The sequence below is a fragment of the Danaus plexippus genome, chromosome 17, assembly GCF_018135715.1.
Source record: "Danaus plexippus chromosome 17, MEX_DaPlex, whole genome shotgun sequence".
NCBI classification, from domain to species: domain Eukaryota; kingdom Metazoa; phylum Arthropoda; class Insecta; order Lepidoptera; family Nymphalidae; genus Danaus; species Danaus plexippus.
Genome location: NC_083548.1, coordinates 1255173 through 1280804, shown reverse-complemented (window position 1 = coordinate 1280804; position 25632 = coordinate 1255173). Strand labels below are relative to the sequence as shown.

General features: G+C 33.9%; 4 protein-coding genes across 10 annotated transcripts in view; 2 read left to right on the top strand and 2 right to left on the bottom strand.

The window, feature by feature from the left end:
• LOC116771587 (NPC intracellular cholesterol transporter 1) overlaps positions 1–12975 on the top strand; it is a 36194-nt gene extending 23219 nt beyond the window's left edge. For 2 of the 6 annotated variants that reach the window (XM_061523185.1, XM_061523189.1), the window contains 15 exons: positions 39–320; positions 1123–1309; positions 1579–1744; positions 1967–2228; positions 2365–2566; positions 2702–2902; positions 3807–3978; positions 4448–4670; positions 4763–4900; positions 5205–5411; positions 5712–5971; positions 6176–6271; positions 6594–6788; positions 7320–7407; positions 11310–12975. In XM_061523185.1, coding sequence (XP_061379169.1) covers positions 39–320; positions 1123–1309; positions 1579–1744; positions 1967–2228; positions 2365–2566; positions 2702–2902; positions 3807–3978; positions 4448–4670; positions 4763–4900; positions 5205–5411; positions 5712–5971; positions 6176–6271; positions 6594–6788; positions 7320–7407; positions 11310–11437 — 2807 coding nt within the window. In that variant the 3' untranslated portion in view covers positions 11438–12975. Of the gene's footprint in view, positions 1–38; positions 321–1122; positions 1310–1578; positions 1745–1966; positions 2229–2364; positions 2567–2701; positions 2903–3806; positions 3979–4447; positions 4671–4762; positions 4901–5204; positions 5412–5711; positions 5972–6175; positions 6272–6593; positions 6789–7319; positions 7408–8658; positions 10569–11309 lie in introns of those variants that run through there. The other 4 variants (XM_061523188.1, XM_061523187.1, XM_061523190.1 and 1 more) reach the window with 4 other exon arrangements.
• Positions 12639–18795, bottom strand: LOC116771586 (sarcoplasmic calcium-binding protein, alpha chain). 2 transcript variants are annotated; one of them, XM_032663476.2, is made up of 4 exons: positions 18636–18795; positions 16019–16197; positions 15365–15598; positions 12639–13623 (listed from the first exon to the last, which is right to left on the bottom strand). In XM_032663476.2, the coding sequence occupies exons 1-4, from the start codon at positions 18685–18687 to the stop codon at positions 13501–13503; spliced, it is 588 nt and encodes a 195-aa protein (XP_032519367.1). In that variant the 5' UTR covers positions 18688–18795; the 3' UTR covers positions 12639–13500. The 2 variants fall into 2 exon arrangements, with proteins under 2 accessions (XP_032519367.1, XP_032519368.1); XM_032663477.2 differs by having other exon boundaries at positions 16031–16197.
• A 466-nt stretch (positions 18796–19261) lies between these two features.
• On the top strand, positions 19262–20468 carry LOC116771585 (thioredoxin domain-containing protein 15). The gene is made up of 2 exons (XM_032663474.2): positions 19262–19421; positions 19584–20468. The coding sequence occupies exons 1-2, from the start codon at positions 19370–19372 to the stop codon at positions 20408–20410; spliced, it is 879 nt and encodes a 292-aa protein (XP_032519365.2). The 5' UTR covers positions 19262–19369; the 3' UTR covers positions 20411–20468.
• LOC116771588 (glyoxylate reductase/hydroxypyruvate reductase) lies at positions 20397–22152 on the bottom strand. Its single transcript, XM_032663479.2, has 3 exons — positions 21663–22152; positions 21321–21582; positions 20397–21204 (listed from the first exon to the last, which is right to left on the bottom strand). The coding sequence occupies exons 1-3, from the start codon at positions 21809–21811 to the stop codon at positions 20569–20571; spliced, it is 1047 nt and encodes a 348-aa protein (XP_032519370.2). The 5' UTR covers positions 21812–22152; the 3' UTR covers positions 20397–20568.
• Positions 22153–25632: the final 3480 nt, after the last annotated feature.

Below are 25632 nucleotides of genomic sequence, written 5' to 3'. Positions count from 1 at the left end.
TACATGGATTTCAAGCTTAACATAGAATCTGTTCCCAGGCCTGTGTTTCGTGGTGGCTTTAGGTCACGGCATCAAGTACATGATAGTCACGACGAACCCGGTGGAACTGTGGGCGTCTCCTAATTCGAGATCCCGTTTGGAGAGGGAGTACTTCGATTACCACTTCCGGCCGTTCTACAGGTCAGAGATGCTCATCATCAGCTCCAAGGGTCTGCCGGATGTGGAATACAAGGCGCCGGATGGGACCGTCATGCAGTTCGGACCGGTTTTCAATTCACAGTTCCTGTTTGACGTCCTCGACCTCCAGAATAGGATCATGGGTGAGTTCCAGACGCGTGTTGTGAGGATGTTTATTATATACTGAGATAATCAATCATATTAATAAGTAAGTAAGATATATTCAGATTTTTTTTTAATTTCAAACCTGTCGCTGGACACGTTTGTATGTGACCAATATAATTATACGTTGAACTGTGCCATGATCAGAGGCCAGTGTCGTGCACCATACATGCAGATAAGCATTCCATACTCTACCCATAAAACTGTCAAGACTGCGTTGTTATATTTTTACTAATTTTTTAAATTTCTGAAAGTCTTATCCGTCAAAAGTAAGCAAAAACGATTTTTATCGGTCGCTCTAGACTTTGAGACCTTAAGCAGTACTACTAAGCGCTTATTCTCCATACTATGACCATATTCTCCAAAAAAATATTTATATGCTGTGAGAAAACCTATCCACGTATTTGAAAGGCAGTCCGCGGGTCTCCTACAATCCTATTCATTTTAATTGTATGTCGCATTCAAACAATGTGACCAACATTTATTTGTATATCAGCCGGCACACACATCTACAATAATTTTGCTCGAAACGGTGAACTGAAAAAATATTGCGCAGTACTAACCCTACACAGTACAAAAATTACATATTGCGCAATAAAATTGAAGCTCGCTCAAACTCATGTTCAATCATTGCGCAATTTTTCCATATTATCCCCACCCTGCTAATCATATTGTACAATCGACTATATTGTGCAATATTATTGTACATGTATGGGCCGCCTTAGAATCAAACAATAGGACAATGATTTATACATCGATATACATGGTGTTCTATTGTCGCAGGTCTAGGTAACGAGACTCGTATACAGGACGTGTGTTACGCCCCGATGTCGTCTCCGTTCGAGGGGCCGGTGACCCCTGAGCAGTGCGGGGTCATGTCAGTGTGGGGCTGGTGGGAGAACAACCCCGACAACGTCAGGGACGATCTGGAGAACAATGAGTACCTGTCCAAGATCCTCTCGTGTGCACAGTCAGTATTCGTTGTATCTTCCATAACAATTCCATAATATATTTGCAGAGCGACATTGAATGAGGACTCGACTGCTAGAGTGGTTTTGCTGTTTATTTATGGTAGACAAGTCAATCTATATTTCTTTGATCAGATTTTTTTTAAATATATATATATATATATATATATATATTTAAAATATATATATATATAGTTTTATCTACGTGTCATAGTTAGCATATAACAAAAAATGTATGCATGGCCCATCTCTATATGTTAATGGTTTTCAGCAACCCGTTCTCGTGCCTGTCCGTGTGGGGCGGACCGGTGTCCCCGGGCGTGGTGCTGGGCGGCTTCCTGTCCCCGGGCGAGCCCCTCACTAAGTCGTCCAAGTTCCACCGCGCCAACGCTCTCATCCTGACCTTCCTAGTGGATAATCATCACGACAAAGAAAAGGTGATTTGAACGTGGATATATGATTATTGACGATCTCTTGAAAAAAAAATGTTTAGAATTCCATTTTATTTGATATAACACGATACAAGACACCTCCAGCTGCTGGTAGATGTGATCATATATTTTCTGTTAAATTTCTAGTCCCTCCTTGTCTCATATAAAAATAAAGCTAGCCGTTATTAATATGCTGGTACTCATCATATCATACTAATATTTATGCAGCTGAAGCCGGCGTTGGAGTGGGAGAAGGAGTTCATAAAGTTCATGAAGAACTACACGGAGAACGAGATGCCTTCATACATGGACATCGCGTACACGTCCGAGAGGTCCATCGAGGACGAGCTGGACCGCGAGTCGCAGTCCGACGTGTCCACCATCCTCGTGTCTTACTTCATCATGTTCGCATACATCGCCATATCCTTAGGACGGTTCACCACCTGCTCCAGACTCCTCATCGATAGCAAGGTCACCCTCGGTCTCGGAGGTGAGTACTAATAGTCTGTTATGGAATGTCTTATATGGTGTTAGATGAAATTCATAAGAACAGATTAAAAATCACTTGCATCGGAATATTTACTTTGTCCATGGTGTCATGTGTAATCTGGCGTAATATGTCCCAGGTGTGTTGATCGTGCTGGCGTCCGTGGTGTGTTCTGTGGGCCTGTTCGGTTTCTTCGGAGTGGCTGCGACGCTGATCATCATGGAGGTGATCCCGTTCCTGGTGCTGGCGGTGGGTGTGGACAACATCTTCATCCTGGTCCAGACCAGCCAGAGAGAGCCGAGGAGGCCGGATGAGACCATCGCACAGCACATCGGAAGAACGTCAGTCTGAATGAGATTTAAATTAGATTTTCCTCAAATTAACGTCTCTATGATAAATAAATAAATAAATATATATATATATATATATTAAAATAGTTACTAATATTAACTAACATTCTGTTGTCATATGTGCAGCCTGGGTCAGGTGGGTCCATCGATGTTCCTGACCTCGGTGTCGGAGTCCGTGTGTTTCTTCCTGGGCGCCCTGAGCGACATGCCGGCGGTGCGAGCCTTCGCCCTGTACGCGGGCGCCGCCCTCTTGGTCGACTTCCTGCTACAGATCACATGCTTCGTGGCGCTCCTGGCTCTGGATACGAGAAGACAGAACGACAACAGGTACTGACACGATGATATAAAAGACTTTCGCGAGCATTCATCTCGTCCGCCCGAGATAACGGTCGCTGTAAAGGAACCGAAACGTCCGGAGTATGCAGTTTTAAATAATAAAAAACGCGTAATAAATAGGAAATCATTAGTTGCGTTTAAAGGTATCGGAACCGTCCTGAATATAAGATAAGTTCTAGAACTCTACCGCCAAGCACGGTCTGATAGAAAAACACTTGGATTATTGTTTAAAATTCGTAACTTTTGGAAAAGGTCGATTGAACTTCAGGTTGGATAGACAGATAAAGTTACACATTGAAATGATGGTGTTAGGAATGGATACATTTTTAAACCCTGAACCGATCATACACTTTGTGTACCCGCCCCAAAACTGACATTACTACAAGTCAACTATTAAAGGCTAAATCCTCGTTTGTGTCGAGAGGAGTTAGTGATCACAGGTCGTGCTGGAAACATTCAGTTAGCTTTGTTTTAATTTCAGCCTTTAATTTACATCGACAGAGAAACAAAGTTGTTGTATAAGAATTGAAAATAAGTTATATATACACTTTTTTAGTTTCTACAGAAGAAACAACGATATAACGTAGACACGTGGGAAAAATTGTAACGATATTATAAATGGTTTAATTCAATCAATTCATTCTTAGAATCCACTCCGAAGCCAGCCCTGGTAGGCTTGCTTCAAATTTGGTTAGGTAGAGAGAGGAGCTCGGACGGTGGAGGTGAACGTTTAAAGCGTTAGATAGAGGCTCTTAAACCTACACCTGGGTCGCGAGTCCCAGGCAGTGTTGAAGCTCCTCTCCCTGCAACGATGGACCCGGCGCCCGCACGGTGAATCCGTGGAATGCTGAGAGGTTTCCGTCTCGTCTTCTATACCCAATATATTTCTCTCCAGGTTCGACGTGTTCTGTTGTTTGTCTGGCGCCAAGTCCGAGGCGGCGGAGGTGGCGGGCGAGGGCGGGCTGTACAACCTGTTCCGCTACGTGTACGTCCCCTTCCTCATGAAGAGGGAGGTGCGCGCGTCCGTTATGATCATATTCTTCGCATGGCTCTGCTCCTCCGTAGCTGTGAGTTATTACGAATAATATGTAACTTGTAAATACATTATCCATAATAAAAACTAGTATAGCGACAAAAAAATCTCTTCCGGGGCTGTTGTCTGTCTGCCGCCTGTAGACTAGCTGATATATTTGTCAAAAAATTAAGTTAAAATGAATAGCTAGGTACTCTAATTTATTATACTCAAAATCTACTTAACAGATTTTTATGAAACTTTCTAAAATTATAATAGCTTAGACATAAAAAATAGGTTATAATGGATTCAAAAAATATATATCTAACATCATCTAATTCCCTGAGGGATACGCCATGAAAATTGTATTACGTATGAAACCTTTGACACAATATAGATGGCGCTGCCCGTTGGTTACCAAATCTATTCTGTTCATGTTAACATTATTAATTTCTCTCTGAATTCAATTGGCCGCGCGCGTAAACTAGTTGAATATATTAATGACTTACTATTGAATTCTCCAGGTGGCGCCACACATAGACATCGGTCTAGACCAAGAGCTGTCGATGCCTCAGGACAGCTTCCAGACGAAATACTTCCAGCATCTCAACAAGTTCCTCAACATGGGTCTGCCTGTGTTCTTCGTCGTCACGGAGGGATTGAATTATTCGGATCAGAACACTCAGAATATGATATGCGGAACAAGATACTGCAACGACGACAGTCTGTCCATGCAGCTATATGCTGGTAATTAATGAAGTACTCATATTATAACCGTATATTACATAGTAAGTATAGATTAGCTTTATCTCAACCCTTGTGACGTCACCTGTCCGCAGCCTCCCGCATATCGAACGTGTCATACATCGCCCAGCCTCCGAACTCTTGGTTGGACGACTTCTTCGAGTGGTCGTCGCTGCCTTCCTGCTGTAAACGGTTCCCAGGAAACGATAGCTTCTGTCCAAACAATTACGGACGTGAGTTGAGACTCGCTTATTAATTACAACTACAAGACTAACTTCGACATGCAACTGATGTAGTTCTGCCAATCTTGCTTATATATATATGTATAACATTTTAATTGATTAATTGATTAAAAATCAGTGATTTCAAAAGAAATGTTTGCATGTTACTAAAACGCCATTACGTATAATTACGTGTATGTAGATATTTTTATCATTTTTTGTTAAAATCAAATTTGATATTTTAATGTCCTACATCTGTCAGGTATCACACAATATGTTGGTATTCATAAATAATCATTATAAATTTATTTTCCAGCTGATAAATGCCAGCAGTGTAATATACCGCTGGTGGGTCCAGAGCAGCGACCAGCTCTGGCCGACTTCAACCACTACCTGCCGTTCTTCCTCCAAGACAACCCCACCCCTCAATGTCCAAAAGGCGGGCACGCGGCCTACGGTCGTTCAGTCAATTACATCGCCAACAACAAGGGCATCAGTCGCGTCGGCGCTACTTATTACCAAGGTTAATATTAATATGGCTCTATAGCTCAGTTTGGAAAGCGACTCTAACGTCGCATGCTTGAAGCAACAGGTTCGAATCCCGTCTACGTATATGAATATTTCATATATATTTTTTTTATATTCCAGAATAGATTGAAATTCTATGTATGTAACATTAATATATTTTAACTATTATTGTTGGAACTCTAATCATCTTAATAATTTCTGATATAAGAACCCTCATTAACGTAGTATGTCATCTCGTTATTCTCTATACTTATTATTTGTTTAGCTTAAACTCGCTAATTGTTTTTTTTTTCAGCGTACCACACAGTCCTTAAGACGAGCAGTGACTACTACTCGGCGATGCGAGCCGCTCGTTCCATCGCCGCCAACCTAACGGCGACCCTGAACCGTAACGCCAACACGACCGTGAACGTTTTCCCCTACTCCGTGTTCTACGTGTTCTACGAACAGTACCTCACCATGTGGCCGGACACGCTCAAGTCGATGGGCATTTCTGTGCTATCCATTTTCCTTGTCACCTTCGTCTTGATGGGCTTCGACTTATTCTCGGCCTTGGTTAGTGTTTGTATATACGATGTCTTATATGGATTCCTATTCTATCTAAGAATTTTTTTCTGTATTAAAGCTGTCCAAATGACTCTGCTAAAACAATTTTTCAAAATTAAGATAGATATATATATATATATTTGCCAAGTAATCACATATTTTATATTCAATATGTGCATATACAGTTTTACATGACATTCTGTTGTATTCCAGGTTGTTGTTATAACCATCACCATGATAGTGGTGAACCTCGGCGGCCTCATGTACTGGTGGAACATCAGTCTCAACGCTGTCTCACTCGTTAACTTGGTACTTATAGAACTTATGTTTTGTAATTAAAACTATAACAGTATTATTACTATCGAGTCTCTTGTTTGAATGGCAGTAGATTGCAACTTTTAATAAATACACTAAATAAGTTAAAATGAACCATACATCTAACTTGGTATATTTAAACTGTCACATTTCGCTTCTGAGAATTTACACTTCATAAACTAGAAAAAAATATATTTATAAAATACACACACATATGTACATGTAGCTTGCAGTATAAAGGTATATTAAGATATTTTCTTAGTGTGGTAATCTACCTGAGTGTGTGTGTGTGTTCATGATGTATGTGTGTGTGCAGGTGATGGCGGTGGGTATAGCGGTGGAGTTCTGCTCGCACTTGGTGCACTCGTTCAGTGTGAGCGCGGGCGCCGGCCGCATCGCACGCGCCTCCGCCGCTCTCACCACGATGGGCTCGTCCGTGCTCTCCGGCATCACGCTCACCAAGTTCGGAGGGATCATCGTCCTGGCGACCGCCAACAGTCAGATATTCAAGGTAGGGATTTGAATTTTATAATAGTTGAAAGTCAATAACGAACAATGAGATTATATTATTCTGTATATATATATATATATTTTTATATACAGGATGTTTTCAATTTTGATAACATTATGTTTTATATAGATACGTATAGATTTTACCAAGCTATATTCTATTTCCTATTGCTGCATAAGATAAACTTTGTTGAGATCATTCCATATGTATTTTGGTATAAGCAAAGTAAATAATATGAGGTACGGAAACCCTCGAATGACTTGCCGGACTACATTATACATGGTGTCCCTTTATGTGCCTATAACAATTCGATAGATTTCAAACAATATTTTTCTGTTTTCTTTTGTTATTCTATAATTAGTTTTCTGTAATGCTCATAATTAAAATAATTTTTAAATATTATCAAAACAAGTCACTGGCATTATGTATTTATATTTTATTAAATCTGATTTATTTCACACTCTATGTCGCTATTGAATATAGCTAATTGTTTGGGATCCTATATGTATTGTGGTTTGTGTTTCCCTCAAGGTGTTCTACTTCCGTATGTACCTGGGAATTGTGTTGTTCGGAGCCGCCCATGGCCTGATCTTCCTTCCCGTCATGCTCAGCTACATTGGTAAGTGACTTTAATGTGTACTGTGACAAACCGACATACACTAAGAAATCCACAAATGTAGGAGAACAGCCTCAATAATAAACATATTATTTACCCAGAAGCAAATATATGCATACATTTTTCTATTATAGGCTTTATTATATGCAATTCAGCTTCAACTAAAACTAGGTTTGATAGCTTATAGAAAAACCTTTTTGGTTTAATACATTGGATGTATGTGTGTGTGCTAGATTCGTATACAGTTCAAATGGAGTGTGTATTTAAAAAAAAGTTCAATGATCTGATTATTATCAGATAAACATTTTCTTACACTGACACAGTATAACAGAATTTGTTGTGATATAATTTACTTAGCATTAATTGTATATACTTTGAACCCCAACAATGTTATGTATGACGTCACAGGATATTTGAATAATCTTATTTCATATACAGTTATAAGCAGAGTACACATACATGCATACATATATAGCTTTATAGCCTTAATTCAATGTTAAACCGTTCTCATTTATTTCAAATCACATCCACAAATCATAAATACAGATAAAAAATCGTTCTTCCATGCATGATGTAATAAATATATTGTCTGTTTATTTTTATTTTTTTTTGCACATTTTTTTTTTTGTTTTGTATATTGGACCTTTCCTATAATGTTATAGATTTATCTTGTTCTGTTATATATATATAATCTGTTCATTAACAACACTTGTTATGAGTCTGTTTCCACGTTATGCACTAACTTTTATTATAGCATAGACAATTTATGTCGCAGCTTGCCTATTTTTTTTTTTTTTGTATGTTCTGGTGTCATGTGTTCGATATCTTTGATATGTTTATATTATTTCAATAATGCATGAGATTTTTATAATATGAATAATAATCATATCAGTCTTTTTATCTGCACTAAATAATGAGCTGATATCAGTTGGGACATATTGGTACCGATATCGATAGTTTTTTTTTTATAGTGGTGGTAACTCTAGGATTGTTTTTTTTGGGTCAATAATTAAAAAAGCTGTTTTTGAGTTATATTTCTTAGTATTGCATATAAAGATAAGTATTATAATGATTATGGAGGATGGATCACGGTGCTATTATATAAAACATTACTAGTGCTTCTATAAGGTTTCTGTGAGGTAGACATACGAGTCCACGTGTACCGTTTTGTACAGTGACATCGTTTCGCACAGTCTGTATTTTTGTACTGTCACACTGTCAGTATCGCCGTGTCAGGTTGAAGGGTTGTTCCAGGGTCGCCGGTGAACAGGCAGAAGCTCGCCAAGCAGAGGCTGCGAGGCGCCGAGGTGGCAGAGACGTCGCTGTCACGAGTAAGATCGAGGCACTATACATTCGATACCACACATTAGGCCATAGGTCACTCACACCACGACCCACCCACATCGGGTTTGAAAATTAATCTATATATACATACATATACATATATATATGACTGTGATTCGATTGGATTTATGTACTCATACACCTGTACAAACCCGTCCGAGTCGAGCTCCACGTGTTGCCCGTTCAATTCCGGTTTGACTGTCCTATAAGTCGTGATGAATTATCATCATCTGTTTCCTGTCACGCTTTGGGTTCTTGAGGGGCACGGTGTTAACATAGTCCCTTGCGGGGATGTATTGAAGACAGGAGACAGCACTAACATACTTGGTACATGTTGCACACTCGAATTGAACGGCGCAATAGTGATGTGCAATCTCGTTTCGATTATGTTATCGATGTTTGTTTTGTAACGTAGCAAGGCTAGCAACGCACCGTATTTAGATTTTGATGAGCTGTCGTTCGAGCCTTACTGCTATGATGCGATGCTATCGATAAATATTTGTATTTGTTTATGAAATGACATAAGTATATATCGATGGTGTCGCTATTGGGAGTATGATTCCCATTTGTTCTCTATTAATTTACATAGCATTTATATGTAAGGTGATTTGCAATTGGTAGGAAAAAAAAATACATTATTATTTTGTATGTCCTTTGTATATTACATATACATATATTTTGTATTAAAAATGAGATTAGATTAAAAATTGTTAGCCGATTGCAATGTTCCTTGAAGGGTACGGTTCTAACCACTGGCTGGTTGGCGGGACTCTATAGTCAATGTGAAGTTTGCATGCCTGCCTAGATTTGTATCGAAGATTCATTCCTAATTTATTATTTATCGATAAAGAATAAAATATAACGTGAGACATCCCTATGCCGCGTCCGTACTTACAACAACCGGTACTTACTGAGTTTTGTCAATTATGAAACTATTTAATTCTCTATACATATTTATTTTATAGAATACGTTTTAATTATAATTCTATGTGACGCAGAGCTTCTATTATAATATTATAAGATATTTCATTTTATATTATCGCATTATTTATGACGTGTGCTTTATGTAAAGTGTCATATACAGGATGTTTAGATGCGAAAAAAAAGAACAAATTATAAATGATGTAAAATTTTTGGATGTTACTTCAGTGACGGCTTTGTAAGATTTGGTAACGGTTTTAATGAATTTTTCTTATATAAATGTCTCTGTAAGCTATTTCCCATCTCGCTTGTTTTAATAAGGTAAGTTCATACCTCGCTGTAACTCGTGTTAAGTTGTATGCACATTGTTATGTTACTTTATTTTTTTTTCTTTATATTATTTTATTATTATGGTAGCGACTAACACGATGGGTATTGAAATGAATGGGTCGACTAATCGGTGTCGGTTAATTTTGTCGAAATATTTTTTTTATCTGTCTGTTTTTTTTTTTTTTCTGTCGAAATAAAAAGGCACCTATTTTTACAGGTACGCCTGTAAAGGCCATGGATATATGAAAAGTTTATATTAGTTAATACCCAATAACAGATTTCGATTTTTTCGTGTTAACTGTATAGTATTATGTGAAGTGTTTTTTCTTTAAACTTGAGATTTGATTAGCGAGTTCCCTCTATGTTCCTATCCGAGAATTTTTTTTATTTAGATTATTTTTTTTTCTTTTATAAGTATTACACTGTACGATTCGAATGTTTCTTCCGACGGAATCTCCCGGTACTTAAAATGGTACTTAAACAGAGGGTTACTTATTATCCAAAGGTTATGGTTAATTGTATGTAAAGACCTACTTTTGTAATAGATAAATAAATTACGTGTATTTTTATTTGATTTTGTTTCATTTTATTTTAGTATAGCACCTTTGCATGGCATGAGAACACAGATGGCGCCGTCATCGCATCGTGCATGCAAACGCTTGTCGTATATAACCTTTAGCCTTGTACTCATAACATTTGTTTTATAATTATGTAAAGGTCCAATGTACAATATTCTTTCTTTCCATTCATCCTAAAAGGATCTGCTAAGAGCGTCAGAGAACGTAAGACAATTGTCATATTAATAAAAATATCGTTCACGTACATATTTGTACACGCCACTCGTACGAACATTAGAGCTTTTATGTTTTTATCGATATTTGTTTAAATGAAACACAACACTATGCCTTGTTTTATTAAAAATGTAACAAAATGAGTTCAGATCACATCCACATCAGCTGAATGATTGAATTATCGAATGTGTTTCAGATTTTTATATCTCACACTAGTGTTGTAGAGTTTATGAGAATTTTTGATATTATTTCATTTAATGATTATTTTTTTGTGTATTTTAAACGTAATTACTTTTAATAGACACAATTCAAACTAATAGATATAAAGAACAAGTTAAACGAACTTTTTCGCCCTTTTTTTAAATGTTGCTACATTAAAATGCATGAGCTTCGCTTGTCATCATGACACTGTTGACATACGTCATAATTGTGAATTTTGTTTAAAAAGTAATTTTGGTAGATAACTGTGAATAAAATTAGGTATTAGGGCAAGTTGTGTGACAGAGGTTAATATTATAGGCATAACCCGTCGTCGGGGACGCTGGCGAGTGGCTTCGGGAGGCGGCCGCACCTACGGCAGTCTAGACTCCACGCCAGCGGAGCCCCAGGCCTCTAGCAGCGGCCTCGACATCACCAACGAAATGTAGTCTCGTAGACTGAGATTAAAGATCCCATAGACAGTTATCAATCGTTAGAATTCTTATAGTTTTTCTTCCATTTTGTATATCAGTGCTTGGAGTGAAATGATAGTGTTTGACGTTGGCGGACGGAGAAATTTGGTGAAGTAAAGTGAAATATAACTTGGGTTGAATGACGCGACGCAATTTGTAAATTGGCAAATTTTTTTCACTATAAACTAGCGCAAAATTTTATACGATGGAAATTGGAAATACTTAGGCATTTTGCAGCTTGGTACTACATTCTTAATGTTACGTAGAAATACTACGGTCGTGACATGTGTTTGTCGAATTGCTATAGTATAATCGACGGTTATGGTTTAAAATTTTGGCGATAACTTAATTCATATACATTGCTCTGTAAGGCATTTAAAAAACATATATATATATAGATATAATCAAATGTGTAGTTTAAGCTTGTTCCCTGTTATGTACTGATATGTGATAATTAGTGACCAAGTCAAGAAATATCGCGTGTTTAGTGTTAATAACCGGCAATTAAAAAAAATTGTAGTTAAATTCGAAACATCGGTGTTTATGATTTAATATTCAAATTAAAAGAATGACTGATGTTTATGAATGGTGAAGGTTTATAGATTCTATTATTGATGGACCAGATTTGGACATTTTTTAATATTTAAGATTATTTTTTTTTTATAATTTCCGAACGTATTTATTCCAAAGGAGCTTCGTGTGATTTACAAATGTAAATATTCAATATAAATAAATCATATCCTAACTAATATCCGCTTATTAATGTGTATGATGTTTTGTAAAAATATTTTAACTTTAACGAGTGTTTTTTATTTCAGTATATTTTATATAAAAAAGTTTAATTGTTCGTAGTGTAATATTTATTTGAATCGTGCCTTCACATGTTCGGATACGTGTCTTAACATTTATTAATAAATAAGTAGTTGGCTTTTTTTTTAAATAAAAATAAATTAAATTATACTCTTATATTTAAATATTATTTTGATATTTTATTTCGGATGTGCGATCATTATAATAAAGTTATCTTGAAAATTAGTGTAAAGTACATATATGTATATTCGAACCTATCTACTACTTAATTTTTTTGGTGTTTGACGTTTGTATATTTGCTATAAAAAAAAATATTAAATGCTTTGTTTCTACTTAAACTGTGTATTAGGGTTTTTAATAAATGATCTGAAAATCAAATATTTTTTTATTCGAGGAAATATAAAAATGACTGGTAAATATTCTTTAACAAGTTAATAAATAAAACGCTTACAACAAATTTTAATAAGAACGATTGCACATTCACATTCCCGTTATTTTTTCAACTTGCAACATTATATACTTTCATTCATTTTAATCTTAGCATAAAAACTAAAGCATAAAAGTAGCGCCTAATTAATTCAAAAAATATGGCGTGTTTTTCTTACATCAAACAGTGCCAAAAAATTATGAAAGATACAGTACCAATGAAAAGATATTCCTAACCTAAAACCTTACATTGACTGTCGTATATCATCCATTAGTGACGTGCAGAGCAAAAAAATGCACCTAAATTGTTGAGGTCGATATTTAGTATAAAAAGTTTGCATTACTATAATCGAAAATGTCGAAAGATGACATTGACCTACCAAAAGTTACTCCGCTAAAATAAAATTCTAAGCTTTAGCTATTATTCCAAGATTATATCAATGAATATAAAAAAATTAAAACAGTCCATTGCAGAATCAAATAAATTCTGACAAATTAGGTAAAAAGAGGACGGATAAATAAATACTCAAATTTTAAATACATGAAAAAAAAAAACATTGATGATATAGAAGTTAACGGTACATTTCTATAATGTTCTATTTTCAAACACTTACGCGTGGAACGCTAAGCTTCTGAATGTATTTTTAGTGGGGCTTTCTAATATAAGATGGCTTGTTTTATTAATAAATATTGACGATTTCTGTAGTTATAGGTCAGGTATTCGTTGAAAGATATATTAGCTACCGGTCTTAATTAATTTTATAGGTTGTTAGTGGGAAATATTAAGTAATTATATAGTAATATTATAATTCTAAGGGTCCGAATAGCAGGTTGGCCTGACAGTCGTCACTTTGATCGCTGAGGAATTGAGCGAATAGTTCCTGATACCTATAAAGGGCAAGACCTCCTTTCCTCCTGTCGTCGTCCTGTGAAATTAAAGTAATCAAAATATAATACTCTACATTTCTTATAAAATTTTACATTTAATAAAGTAAGAGGAAATTAAATTTTGTAGTAGTCCCGATTAGTATATGCACACACACACAAGGTTACAAATATTTTTTTATCATATAAGATCAGTTTAAAAACCTCAACTAAGTGTAGCAGTATTGTTATAAAAGAGGAAAAAAATAAAGCTATCATTTACAGAAGATTTATTTAAGCCTATAATCTTTATTACATTGCCCGGAATAATGAAGTAAGTAAACAATGTCCCATAAATTCTGAGGAGATAAAATTATGCAACACCATAATAAAAAAATCCAACCAGAGCTGTTTGGCGTTACGCCAGTGCTACTCCGATATTTAATCCAAAATTATTGTTATACGCATGTGCATATTTTTAATATGCCAGGTAATATTTAAAGAAAATCTTCGGGTAAATTCAGTTTAATTTTCATAATTAAAGAATAAAATATTATTCCCTGGATATAAATTGAAATTTTATGTCGTGGGCTGTTTAACTAAAATCATCTGGTAGGTAAAAAAAAATGTATTCCTAAGGTTGATTTCACGTTGACAGATGACGTCTTCGATGGTTCGTCATTTTGTTCAGAGTTCTGTCAAAAACGTATCGTCATTGACACAAATATTGCAGATAAGGTGTGCCAAATATCATGGTTGATGGTATTCTGAGAATCACGTAATATTACGTACGTCTCCGTTACGTGTTGGCCGTGGCAATGATAGATAAACTTCATTGACAATAAACTATTTCAGACTTTTAAATGATCATTAATTTTCTTTTATCTTCCAAATTATTTATTAGTGATATGTTATTAATTTACAATTATATCAATATAGATAGGGCTGATACTGCGATGGTATAAAAAATATATTGTAGATTTCTTGTATGTGAGAACCCTTGTAGTACAATTATTTCTTTTGTTTACAAGATCAATTATTATTTATCTGTTTCATTATTCAATATGAAATAGCCAGTGGACTCTGTACTAATCATGGTATAGTGACAATTTCGACCATTAATTATATTATTTATATATTTTGATTTAAAATTTTCAAACGTAATATTAAAAATATCTTGAAAAACGATTTTTTTGAACGGAAATCCGTAAAATTAAGTTTTTAACATATTGTATTATGATTTCTAACATTTATAAAATGTACCTAAATATTTTACTCCTGCGCGATCTGTCATAAGGAGAATGTTTATTTTTTCTATTTAAAATACTTATGTTAAATATTTAATTAATATTTTTACAAGTTGTCAAAAAATATAAAAGATTATATTTTGAATTTCATGATATCTATATTCTAGGGTAGGTAGTGGTAAATATATATTTTTGGCGAAAATTTTATTGTGTGAAACTTTTTGTTCATCTATTCCATGTCGCATTACAATCAAATGTGAAATTTTTTCCTCGACTGAAAAACATTCGACAAAGTCCTTAATATCATGATATGGCCGTAAAAAATATTTCGCTTCATCTGAACTTTGGCATTATATTTTTTAATAATTTCGTATTATAATATGCTTATTAATTTTCATCAATAGGGTATTTTATATTCTATTGAAATCGCAATTCTCGTTTTCCCAATTATTAAGTAAAATGAGCAATTATTAGAAAAACAGGCTACACTGTTATATTATAGGTATCGTTGTATACTTAAGTCTTATTCTTTATTATTTTGAAGCTGTTTACTTACATTTAGCAGTGAGTTGAACGCCTCATCTATAACCCTGATGTCGTCGACCACCATGCGCTGGACACAGTCGTACCTGAACTCTTCGATGCCAATTATTCCGTCACAGTTTATATCTATCATTCTAAAGTTGGTCTCAATGAAGGCCCTCATCGCCTGAGGGAACTCCTCGTACTTCCGGCCGATGCAGCTGTTCTGGACGGCTACTTTGAACTCATCCACGGTTACAATACCGTCCTGCAAACATCTGACCATAGACAACGAATCTGGTTTTGTTATAATAAATAACAGAAGCGTCAAGCGCGCGTAGCATTGCTAGCTTGCTCACTGAGCGTATCTTGCAAACATGCATGTGTCGTGATAAGTATTTTTATGTTAATTGTATGTGTTACGCAGCCTGTAAATGATTTTAATTCCTTAATAATAATCTTTAAGTGTAAACTATATAAAAGCTGTTACCTATAACAATATAGAATGTTAAGTATTCATTATGTGAACTGAAGTATCGACTGCAAAAAAATCTGTTAAAATAACTACAAAAGAAATTTTAACAAAGCGATCCGGGTGCCATAGATCATTGGCTAAACTACATTGACAGCTGCTTAAGCCGAGACGTCGCTGGCGTTGCGATGCGGAGTGTAATGTTTTGTAACCGACATAATCTGGCACCTTGTCGAAGTCTGCGAGCTGAGCTATCTCCTCCCACAGGCTCATCATGATGTGCTGGTACTTCTGCAGTCTGGATGCGCTACAGTCACCTTTGCCTTCCAGAACGCAAGTTCTAAGTGCGAGGCAATGAAAGTCATGTGCATCCAAATAGCCGTTGTTGTCGATATCTGAAATTAAAATGGAGACATCTCGTTTTAATGACGCCTTTTTAAAAATTTGCAAGACATTACTTAAATTTTTATTAATATAAACAACAATCTAGATGAAGTAGGGCTGTGTTAAATCGATTAATTATAGCAATATCGTAAAGGTATATTGTGGTTTTTTTAATAGTTCGTAAAGTGAATAATCTCAGACGGAAACAATATACATTTGGCACGAATAAAAAATATCGTAACGTTGTTGGCTGATGGTAACAATGGCCAGCTATTATCCAACCAGCCCTTGGCCGGTATGCCAAACCCTTTCGCAATTCTCAAACCAATTAACGGGTTTGAATTATAATCGTTTAGAATTATTCATCACTATTCCGAATATGTTTTGGTGACATCGATTCATCGTCTCGAATCTCAACGTTCGGGCGTTGTGTTTTATTTGCAGCATTTATTAGATATTTGTTTTTAAAATATATGCAACTATACATATTTAGAAACAGCGTTTTACTCTGTTTTGATGGGGAAGTAGAAATTAATTTTTTATATTGTATTTAGAAAGCTACCTAACCGTTTATAATTTACCGTAGGTATTTTTTTTAAAGGTCCTAAACTTTAAACAATTTCAAAACGCATTCGACAAAAGATGTTAGTTTTTTTAAATATGCTACAAATAAATACAATTTGAAAATCTTAATATTAGCATTAAATATTGAATAATTCATGTATACTCTATGAATATATAATAAGACAAAGTTATTACAATTCTTTAATACTTATTTAACTACTAGACTAATTGCTTAGTCCGTGGACTGGACATGACGCTATTTGTGAAGACGACGATGGATTAATCTGTGGTAAGTATTCCTATGAAATAAAAAGTGAGTATTATAAATAGACCAAAAATAGTTAATCCTTAAAAAAATTACGCAACTATATATAATATAAATAAAAACTATTTATCTAATCTTCTGTATCAATTACATATTGGCATAAATATGTGTATATTCTTGGAAGCATGTGTTTATTATTGAAAAACTATTTATACTTAAAAAAAAAGATTCAAAATAATTACAAATGGCCGCTAACATTCCAATAGGTAAAAAATAAAAGCGCATTAGACAAAAAATATGACAATTTGGATATCTATAGAAGGAAGTAAAGAGGAAGGTAAAGAGGTCGGCCATAGCAACCTTTAGGATCTCTATAATATGACGAATGCAGTTAACTTTAATGTTGATAAAAATATTTTTGAAAATTGCGTATCATAAATATTTTTAATATATCAATTTTAAACCAATACTGCAAAAAAATGGAAGCCGGATGTTGTATGAAGATCTGCGTCTCATCTTAATTTTGCAAGCAAAAACATGTCTGATGCCGAAAAAGGATTACATACAAACAAGTGAATTTGAATTCATGTTCAGAATAGATTCCAAGATGCATATTCTACTAAATTTTCTTGAACTCATCATATTTTTAAATTCTACGCAGTTGTCATCTAGTGATTGACGGCGAGTAGTGAGGGCAATTACCGTAATATTACGAGAAATCTAAGTATGTCTCAAATTTTATGACATGAATGATTTATGTGTAACATAAATACTAAACAGAATATTTAAATTACACACATTTATAATGACATAAATAATTTATCTAAATTATTAATTTTTTGTTGATAAGAACATATCAAAAATATAAACAATGTTACCAATTAAAAAAAAAAAACATGTATCTTATTATAGAATGTAATTGAAATGATACAGAATTGGTTCTGATCCAATCAAGTCTCGTACCGGTCCATTAGATGACTAATGGATGTATATAATTTTATTTAAGTTCAAAGCGAACGTTTTATAATATTCTGACAATATGAGATTAACGATAAAGGTTTTGAGAACGATACATGGCATTCAAAATAAATAATATATGCACTAAAACTATTGCATATTTTTACTGATACACATTAACAAAGCGCTGTTTGTTGTTTGGCTCGTTTACTTTTGAACGTGTCAGATTTACTCAGAAGCTCACTAGCTGATGAGCCAAGTAATAAAAGCTTGTAACAGCAACACAAATGTAAACTACAATATTTATAACAATCTTAAATACATAAAGTTTTTTATTGAGAAAAACAATTAAGGTTTAATTTACATGTCGTTTAACTTAAAATATGGTAACATTATAAGAACTACCAGGCCGTATTTTATTTTCGTTTTATATAATATGTAAACTCTGGGTTATAATATCGAATCTGATTATTTTTGGTTCCAAATAAATTCAGACATAATTTTAAGTGACACAACCTTTTCTAATTTACTTTCGCTTATTTAAAGTTTGTTATTTTTCATTTTATGTACTAATCTAGAGTTGGAAATCAAAACTCAAACAGTTTCTGTAAAAGTTGACATAAAAACCCTGACTAATCTGAAGTAAGAATTAAAACAACTTACCGTACAAATAACGAACAACAAACGCGACCCTGTTATCCCAGGTGTACGCCATGGTAATTATTACAAATAAATTTATAAAACAGATAGCGGAATCAACAGGCCGGCGAACGCGTTTCGACTGTCAGCGTCGCCCGCGCGTCGTCTCGTCGACTTCAAGTCTAATATAATAATATTGCGAGTATCACTACGTCATGATGCGATTCCAATAGACATCCTAAATATATCTACGTAACACAGGTCTATCGATTTCGTTGGCTTAGCGCTCAGAATAGCGATTATTAACCATGACATTGTATTTATATAAAAATAGCACAGCGATAACTTAAATAATCAAAACGGGATTCATATCTTGTAAAAAATGTATTCACTTAGCTTTATTGTTGTATCGAATTATGATATTGCCTCATTTTGAAACTTATAATTAAAGTGACTTAACAAGAAACATATGTGTATAACATATTTAAAATCTTTAATAAAATAACCTATTTATTACGCACGACAAAAAAATAACCCCAATTATGAATATACCTTCACATCTCACTAGAAAAAAAGTAAAATGAATAATTTTTTTATCTTGAATGCTGTCTAATAAATATCATTTTGTATTCCAGATGACTACTTTTGACATTGCCGTGCATAACAAATTGACATTTGTTACTTTCAAAAGTGCGAGGTTTGATAAACAATTAGTGAAATACAATTAATTTAATTTTAACTAATAACTATTATAAAAAATGCGTTTAAATGTTAGCTCCACGGCTTCACTTTTTAGCGCATTACTTATAGGTGAGACGGAATGATATACGTATAAATTATGGTCAACTATGTTTAATATATTCATCTAAGAATGATTGTCAAATATTCTGAATAAATTAATAACAATTATGATAAGAACTATAGTGAGCGAGTCTTTCACTTACATTTCTCATAATTTCAATTATGTTTTAGCTCTTCCATCTTTGACCTCGCAGTATGATATTAACGATGAATCTGATGCTCAAAAAGAAGAAGCAGATTTCTCCACAGTCGACGAGTCGGAATCTCTTTTATCGAACGTAGTCTCAGATGTAAATAAAACACTGACGAATTTCTACAACCATGTCACATCAGCTAATGTGTCCACAGATTCAAATAACACACATTCAGCCAATGAAACTCGAAAACTTGTCAAGTGCAAAGAAATAATATATGACCCAATAGATACAGAGCCGGCTGTGGAAATCATTAATGGAAGTTCTCTTGCCAAGCTGTTACAAGTGAAACCTGACATAACGAGTCGTGACGTTGAAGCTGATTGTGTTCTGGTTTTATTCTATGCTAGAGCCTGCCCGTTTAGTGCACACGCTGCTCCACATTTTAATGCTCTTGCCAGATCATATCCAAACATCAAAATGGTTGCATTAGATGCTTTAAAATACCATGGCATTAATGCTCAGTATGGCATTGTAGGTGTGCCCACACTCAAGATGTTTCATAACGGAAGACCGGTCGGTAAATTCAATGGTACTGAATATAATATACATTTGTTCAGTAGATTTGTACATGCTATAACTGGACAACACTGCCAAAGCCTATTGGTCACATCCAAAGACTTCCAAGGACCCGTATCGAGTGTAGTTGAGAAAGAAACAGACTATTTCCTTATTCTTTCATGGTTTTTCATTATAATTTGCTCAATATATTACTTTATGGAATCTAAATGGTGGAAGATGATTGTTGAAATGGTCCAAAATAACTGGAGAGAGTCCGAAGCTCAGCACGAACACAACGATTGAAATATTTATTTAGGAATCAATTTGTACATATGTTAATAAATCTATTTGGTTACACAAATAGTTTTCTTATTAATGCCAATAAAGTTTTAAGCAAAATAATTAAGACAGTACATTATATATACAATATAACTTTTAATATAAATATATCATGGTTAGAACTATTTAAGTTCCGCCGGCATTTCACTTTCATTGAGTGCGCAGATAATGTTTTTGGCAGTGAGCTCACTCATAACGTTCCTCGCTTCGATCGTAGCGCTACCTATGTGTGGTAGAACGACACAGTTTTTAAGCTTGAACAAGGTATTATCGAGTGGTAGAGGTTCGGGCGTGGTCACGTCCAAGCCGGCAGCTCTGATTGTGTTGTTTTGTAGGGCCTCTATGAGGGCACCCTGGTCAACCGTTCCACCACGGCTGGTATTCACAAATACAGCTGTTGGTTTCATCTTTTCAAATGCGCTCTTGTTGAAGATCTCTTTAGTCTCTGGAACTAAAGCTGCACAGCATATCACAAAATCACTCTGTGTCAGCAGTTCTTCGAATCCGACTTTGATAGCACCAATCTCTTTGGCTTCGGCTTTTTCGCTACGGTTATAATACAAAATCTTCGCTGTGTTGAATGCTTTGACTCTCCTGGCTACAGCTTGACCAATTCTACCAAATCCTACTATTCCTACGGTAGACCCAGCAAGACCAGGGCCTGTCATCCATGTCGGTGCCCAAGACACCCAACCACCGGTTTTAGCTTCACACTGAGCTTCCGAGAGACGTCTGGATGTTGTTAGTAGTAATGCAAGCTGAAAAATTATAGGACACAATGACTAAGTGGCTATTATGTTAAGAAAAATATAAATTTCTAATTAAAATGTTTGTTATAAATGGGTCATATGAAAAAACACTTGTGAATACTTACGGTAAGCTCAGCTGTAGCATCAGTCAAGACATTTGGTGTGTATCCTATTCGGACACCTCTTTTCCTACACTCTGCTATGTCAATATGGTCATAGCCTACAGATATAGTCCCAACAACCTTAAGAGTTGATCCGGCAGCATCTAATAATTCCTTATCTATTTTGTCGTTCAGTGTACAGTAAATACCATTCACACCAGATACAGATTGCAGAAAAACATCTCTTGGGATTGGACTCGCCTTTTCCCATTTCTTTATTTCACACCTGTACATTAAAAAATATATAATAATTAATATTTTTCAAACAGACAACATATTATGTGGGTATTAAAAAACATTACTTACTGTTTCTTAAGTAATTCAATACCAACATCTGGCATATCATTTCTAGTTATAAATATTTTATGTAGAGTGCTCATTCTTCTTGAAATATCAATTAAAAGACGTCTAGACACTAAGCTAGATGCGGAAGTTGTGATCGTTTTATAAAACATGAATCGAAGCAATATTGTCTCTTTTTCTTAGAATTTCCGGGTTGTATATAAAAACAAAACTATGGAAGATATTTAGGTGGTGGTTCGTGACCTCTATTATCTTGTTCGACCTTGAAAAACGATGGTTTGGCGACGTAAATCGCTAAGTGTAGTGCCGCCACTGTAGCGAGAATCACTTTACCCCTGGTGGATTTAATAAAAGATAAGCTTGACATAATAAAAAAAAACTAAAACCTTAATAGAACAAATCGTTCACTGAAAAATCTTAAATGAGATAATTGACTAATCTTGATAAAAACATAAAAAACGCGTAAATTCCAAAAATTGCATGGATAACTGTCAAAGAGACATCAATAGTTGACACTGACAAATCATCAGTCAAAAGAAGGCGTTTGTATCTTTTTTAAAGGCTTAGAACCGCTAGTATTTGTGTCTAATAATAAAAGTGTTAATTTGTAACTTATTTTGCAGTTAATTGTAAAAAAAAAATAAAGCTTACAAAATAAATAATTAAAGTAAATGTAAAAAAATATTATTTATCAATAGTATCTTCATGATATATGAGTACATTTTGAAATTCACATTGAATATTTCTATGATTTTTTTTATTAGTAATGATTGCGAGGTGCAAATGGAATAAATAAACATTTTTTTTTTTATAATTATAATCATATCTATGGGTTTTAAATGCTCAAAGAATTTAAAAGTGAGACGTTAAACTAATTCAAAATTACCATCGCTCTATTGAAACCTAAGTATCACATATTTAAAAAAAAAAATTAAGATCGGTTGTAAGAATCAAATTAACTTAACCCATAATATAAAAATAATATCATTCATTAATATGAAAGACTAATGTCTCACATAATTTTTGCCTAGGGTTTTTATTGTATATAAATATTACTTAATTTCTAATTTTTAATCTTTCCATCAATAGTAATATGACCTTGACAGCTGACAGTCAACTTTTACGTTTTCGAACCCAATCAGATACACCAATATTTATTTTAAAATGATTTTATTAAACCTAAAAAGATATAAAATTAACTTGATTATGAAGAAAATATTGTTTTACTTACAGTGTTATTTTTTGCAAATTTTTTTTATACGTCAATAAATATATGTCAGAGCATTTAAACTGTTTAAACTTTTTTATGTAAAGGTTGATAGTTACTAGAAAAAAAGTACTTTAATAATATTTTGCATCACATTAATGTGAAAAATGGAAAGCACTTGGAAAATAAATACATCATGTGTAATTCTTTACATTCAATGATTTTATCAGGAGAATTTAAATTGTATTTATTTAAATATATATAATTTATATTTACAGTTACCATTCTTTTTTGTGTTTATTTATTTTAGCATATGACTACAATATATTGTTCGACTTAATATTGTTTTACAGTCTATGGCTCAACACTTTTTTTTTTATCGAAACGTTTATTGTAAATATTAAGGAAAATGAGGATGAAGGAACGACGTTACGAAAGATATTTATAAAATATCTCACGCGTTGAAACAGTAACACGTGCGGAATGTTTTTTTTAAGTACATCAAAAATATTTGCTCGAAAAGATTATATTTTTGAATAGTATTAATGAGAGAAAGTAATATTATTAATTTGTCCACACCTTCCTGGTTTGAACTTTCAATTATCACACATATATGTCATAATGTCGCTACTTGCAGAAAACGTAAAAAAAAAAGGCGATGATTGATAAAAATTTAACGATTATCATAAAATTAATTATATGGTACCTCATTAAATACGAATGATTATTACTTATGATATCAATTACATAATATAATACATGATGTTTCAAATATATCGTAGAGCTTCTAAAAAACAAATAATTAGCCTCATTACTCGTAATTATCATCGCTACGAAAAAATTAATTATCAAAATGATACGCTCGCCAAACTTTCATGCGGATGACAGATATTCACTTTCGGACGGTATCAGGAATGCGAGTGGCATTCAGTGCTAGACTTTCATATCATTTGTGCAAAAACTAAACGCAGATAAATAATATAATGACGCACAAAAATTACTTCTTTGACGCCGCTGCTGTCCGGTCTAGTAAAAAAACTGAACTTTCTATCTCTTAATTAGTAAATTCAGACACGAAACAGCAGTAAAGTAAACGCTGGATCTGAAAGATTAATGTTGGTAACGGAACGCGCAAACTTTTTAATTTACACCTCGCTGGCGGGAATACAACAGCTGCCGGGAGACACGATGCTTTGTTAACTTAAAAATATATCATATATTATGTGAAGTTTCAAAGTTAATTTAATGTATTCAAACTTACATTTTCTTATTTCGTTACGGAAAGCTTATTTTTCTTAGTCTTTACAATTTGACGACATGAGACGAAACTTCTCAGCATTCCTTGGATTTGAAGCGCGGGAGACGGGTCCATCACGTTGCATGGAGACGAGCTTCAACAGTGCCGGGAATTAGCCTTCCAGGTGTAGGCTTAAGGGGCCCCTATCTAACCCATGCTAGGTTATCTCTTAATCAGACGGTAAACACACTTTATTGACTTAGATTATGTATTGGGAATTACTCATTATTACTATCATTCAGAACAAAATTTTGATAAATGTATATATATATAAGTTAGATGAAGACTACAGACCTTTTACTCGAACTATGAAAGCTTCTGTTTTTAGAACACATTTTTGAATCAAACCCTTTGAACCCAGTATATTATTGCGAAGATTTATATTTTTTTGTAAATATAAATAGGTAGTTAGCATTGAATAGTCAAAACAAGTTAATATGTCAACTAAAGATTATATAACAGGAAACATTGTGTTATGTTAATTAAATTGATCGTTTACTGGACGAAAGATATTTTACTTAATACACATAATACAGGGAAACACATAATTTGAAACTTCAACGATAGATGGCGCTGTTCGTATAGTTGTACATTTTGTAGTAAAATTATTTTGTACACTGTATTTTAAATTATTTGATTTCAGAAATAATTTCGGTTCAGCAATGTAAGGAAACGAATAACGTATTCGAAAATAAAATTTAATTAAAAAAGAAGCGAGTTGTTTGTTTAATAGTCACTGCTTTTATTTTTCTTTGTTTGTTCCATTCTCAAATCATTATTTTTTTAACTATTATTTTTACCTTATGGCATTTGTTAATTCAGGTGCCTAATTTGTATATCATTGGTTATTTAAGACAATTGTTATAATGAAATACCTATCATGATTATATAATGTATACATATAAGTACGTATTATTATTACTGTCAAACGAGCGGTCGGTTCGGAAGGCGTTAACAATGGCCGCCCGTACGTGTGACACATACATATTTTGTATAATAAATGTTTTGGCGCTGTATGCGTTATAAAACGAATGTATTATCAAATCAAGTTCTGTTACATTCATAAACATCCAATATGGCTGACATTATATTTTTATGTCAAGTTTGGAAATCGCTTAAAACTTTTTTTCAATATAATTTTGTTCAGTATCGTAATTTAATTGAATTAATAGATATATTTGAACGCCATTAATATATAAATAAATAGATATAAATGAAAATTTCCATAATAAATAATTTTTGTAGTTATTTTAGCGAAATAACGTGAATTATAGAAAATCCGCGTCGAGACCACGGAGTTTATCACAACATTTCCCACGTCAGAGTTGATGCATAACGTGTTCTACATACACCTTAATGGTTGAATGAAGGTACTGATACAGAGCCATACGGGTGTGCCGTTAGTGATTAAAATATCTTTACGAAGTTAGTTAGTTAAACTAACTTATAATAGTTACGGAATTTTGTTT